The sequence below is a fragment of the Thecamonas trahens genome (genome assembly GCF_000142905.1).
Source record: "Thecamonas trahens ATCC 50062 unplaced genomic scaffold supercont1.8, whole genome shotgun sequence".
In the NCBI taxonomy this organism is placed as follows: domain Eukaryota; order Apusomonadida; family Apusomonadidae; genus Thecamonas; species Thecamonas trahens.
The window spans coordinates 544,531-547,677 of record NW_013657672.1 but is presented as its reverse complement, the minus strand read 5'-3'; the positions used below and the strand labels follow the sequence as shown (position 1 = coordinate 547,677).

The window sequence follows — 3,147 nt, the reverse complement described above, 5'->3', positions numbered from 1 at the left end:
GATGGCGGGGGGATAAGAGGGGGAGAGAAGGGGAGAAGGGGAGAAGGGGGAGAAGGGGAGGACGGGAGCTGAACTCACTGGTGTGGTATGCCGTATTGTTGGGGTTTGGTCTCGGTTGGCTGGCTGGCTGGCTGGCTGGTTGGTGGGCAGCGGACAAGCCATCGCGCAAAGACAAGGACAAGGACAAGGATAAATCCAAGTCCAAGTCCAAGTCCAAGTCCAAGTCCAAGTCCAAGTCGAAGAGCTCGCGGAGTGGCGGAGGGAGCGATGCTAACCCCGGCAGTGAGGCGAGGGTTACGTCTGCATCTGATCCCGCGCTGGCGGATGGAGCACCGATGGCGCCGCTGGGACGGGCGCTGAAGAAGCGAACGTCGCAGTCGCGGTTCACCTCTCCCGAGGCCAGGGCAGAGGAGCTGGAGGAGCTGCCGTCGCTGTTTGAGGCCGAGTCTGAGGACGACATGCTTGATCTGTTCCTCCTCAAGCTGCGACAGGCCTCGGTGCTGTACAACTTTTTGGACCCGAGCAAAGACCTCAAGTCAAAGGAGATCAAGCTGACTGCGCTCAACGAGCTCGTGGACTGCGTGACGACGGTGTCGGGCATTATTTCGGAGCACATTTTCCCTGACCTCATGGTGATGCTGCGGGCAAACCTGTGCCGAACGCTGCCGCCGCACATCAACCCGAACGGCGACGCGTACGACCCTGAGGAAGACGAGCCTATTCTGGAGGCTGCGTGGCCGCATGTGCAGGTTGTGTACGAGCTCTTCCTCCGGATCCTCGAGTCGGGCGAGTTTAATCTGGACGTGGCCAAAAAGTACATCACCCCGTCGTTTGTATCCGAGCTGCTCGAGCTGTTTGATACGGAGGACCCGCGCGAGCGCGACTTTCTCAAGACCATTTTGCACCGCATCTACGGCAAGTTCCTCACCATGCGGTCGTTTATCCGGACGGCAATCAACAACATCTTCTTCACCTTTGTGTACGAGACGCAACGACACAACGGCGTGGCAGAGCTGCTGGAAATCCTCGGCTCGATCATCAACGGCTTTGGCCTCCCGCTCAAGTCGGAGCACATCACGTTCCTGCGGCGGGTCCTCATTCCGCTGCACAAGCCGCAGTCGCTCTCGCTCTATCACCCGCAGCTCGCGTACTGCGTCGTCCAGTTCCTGGAGAAGGACCCGCAGCTGACGGCGACGGTCGTTTCTGGCCTCCTCCGGTTCTGGCCCAAGACCAACTCACCAAAGGAGGTCATGTTCCTCTCCGAGGTCGAGGAGATCCTCGACGTCATCGAGCCGGCCGAGTTTGTCAACGTCCAGTCGATGCTCTTTGAGCGCCTCGCCAAGTGCATCGACTCGCCGCAGTTCCAAGTTGCCGAGCGGGCGCTCTGGCTGTGGAAGAACGACTACATTGTTGGCCTCATGGCCGAAAACTACCGCACCATCCTGCCCATCGTCTTTGGTGCCCTCTACCGCAACTCAAAGGGCCACTGGAACAAGACCATTCACTCGCTCATCTACAACTGTCTCAAGCTGTTCATGGACCTCAACCCGACGTTCTTTGACGAGTGCACCCGCAACTACAAGCAGGAGCGGGTCAAGGCCCGCAAGGCCCGCAAGGCCAACGAGGAGCGCTGGGCCCGGATTGAGGAGCTTGCCCGCAAGAACCGCGCCGCCCGCGACAACGGCGAGGCGCCGCCGGCGTTTGATGGCATCGACGACGCCACCGCCCTCGCCCCGCTCGCACACCTCCGCCGCCACTCGCGCGCAGAGTCGACCGACGTCGACGCCGAGGGCATTGTCGACATCCTCGAAGCGGTGCCCAACATCCAGGCCACCCCGCAGAACGTGCGCCTCCGCCGCAAGTCGCTCCTTCCGCAGGACCGCGACGTCCTCCACGCTCTCGAGCAGCACCGCTCCATGGACGACCTCAACTCGTCGCAAGAGGAGGGCGCGCTCGGCAATGCCGTCCCAGTCCCCAATCCCATCTCCATCGGCACCCGCCGCCGCAACCGCAACCTTCCTCCACGCCACCCGGACGAGCCGGCCTCGCCCACCACTGCCATCCTGCCGCCCTCGGTTCCAGTCGTTCCCGACGAAGATGAGGACGAGCTGCCCGAAGCCTCGTCATCACGGTCGTCGATCGCCGGCCGCGAGAAGGCCAAGTCCAAGGACAAGGCCAAGTCGCGCGACAAGTCCAAGGCCAAGGCCAAGTACAAGTCGCGCGACAAGGACAAGGACAAGGACAAGTCACGGTCAAAGTCCAAGTCCAAGGCCAAGGCCAAGACAAAGGACAAGTGAAGAATGAGTTGTGTTACATCGGGGCTGATGTGGGTGAGAGCGTGGGTGGATGAAAAGTCGACAAACTAGCATGCGCCCTGGCCCTGGACCACGCCGAGGTACTCGAGGTGATCCTTAGTCGACCACGGGGTACGGAGCGAGTCGGAGCAGTGCGGGTCTTCGCCCGAGCCGTTGCAGACGACGATGACGCCGGACTTTTCGACCCAGACCTCGCGAGGAACGTGGTGAAAGTTAAACGCCCGCGGCGGGAGGTGCGGCACAATGTCGGCCTTGTTGACAACCCGGATTGAGTTGCTGATCTGGGCCTGGAAGTAGAGCTGGAAGGCGTCGTTGCCGACGCGCGGCGAGCCAAAGGTGTAGACGTTGACCGGGACGTGCGGCCGGTTGACGGTGATGTCGAGGGCGGCAAAGGCGGCGAGTGCGCCGCCCAGCGAGTGGCCCGTCACGTACACCTGGTAGTCCGGGAACTGGTCCACAAGCGCGCCGACGTCGTTCTCCACATCGACCTGGATGTTCTTGTACGCCTTGTAAAAGCCGCCGTGAACGCGGGCGTGCTCGGCGCCCGGATAATCAAAGTCGGCCTTGAGGAACTGCAGGTTGACGATCCAGTTCTGTGTGTTGTGCGAGCCCTCAAAGGCCACCACAATGGTCTTGGACGCCGCCCGGTACCCGACGTAAGCCTCGGTCTTGGTCTTCTCATCAACAAAGTACTTGGTCATCACAAAGCCCGTCGTATTGCCCGCGCACGCTTTGCAGCTCCACGACTCGATCTCGCCACGAGCGCAGTACGAAGCCGCCGAGTATTGTGCCTGCAGTGTACGTTGTGATCGTGAGAGTGGTGGGGAGGGGA

General features: G+C 61.4%; 2 protein-coding genes across 2 annotated transcripts in view; one reads left to right on the top strand and one right to left on the bottom strand.

Moving 5' to 3' along the window:
- Positions 1-2,315, top strand: part of AMSG_02187 (protein phosphatase 2) — a 3,161-nt gene extending 846 nt beyond the window's left edge. The window contains exon 2 of the mRNA XM_013905754.1: positions 151-2,315. Coding sequence (XP_013761208.1) covers positions 151-2,297 — 2,147 coding nt within the window. The 3' untranslated portion in view covers positions 2,298-2,315. The remainder of the gene's footprint in view (positions 1-150) is intronic.
- Positions 2,316-2,362: 47 nt separating this feature from the next.
- AMSG_02186 (lipase) lies at positions 2,363-3,016 on the bottom strand (the record flags this gene model as incomplete). The annotated part of the gene is made up of 1 exon (XM_013905753.1): positions 2,363-3,016. The coding sequence occupies one exon, from the start codon at positions 3,014-3,016 to the stop codon at positions 2,363-2,365; it is 654 nt and encodes a 217-aa protein (XP_013761207.1).
- Between the last annotated feature and the right edge of the window lie 131 nt (positions 3,017-3,147).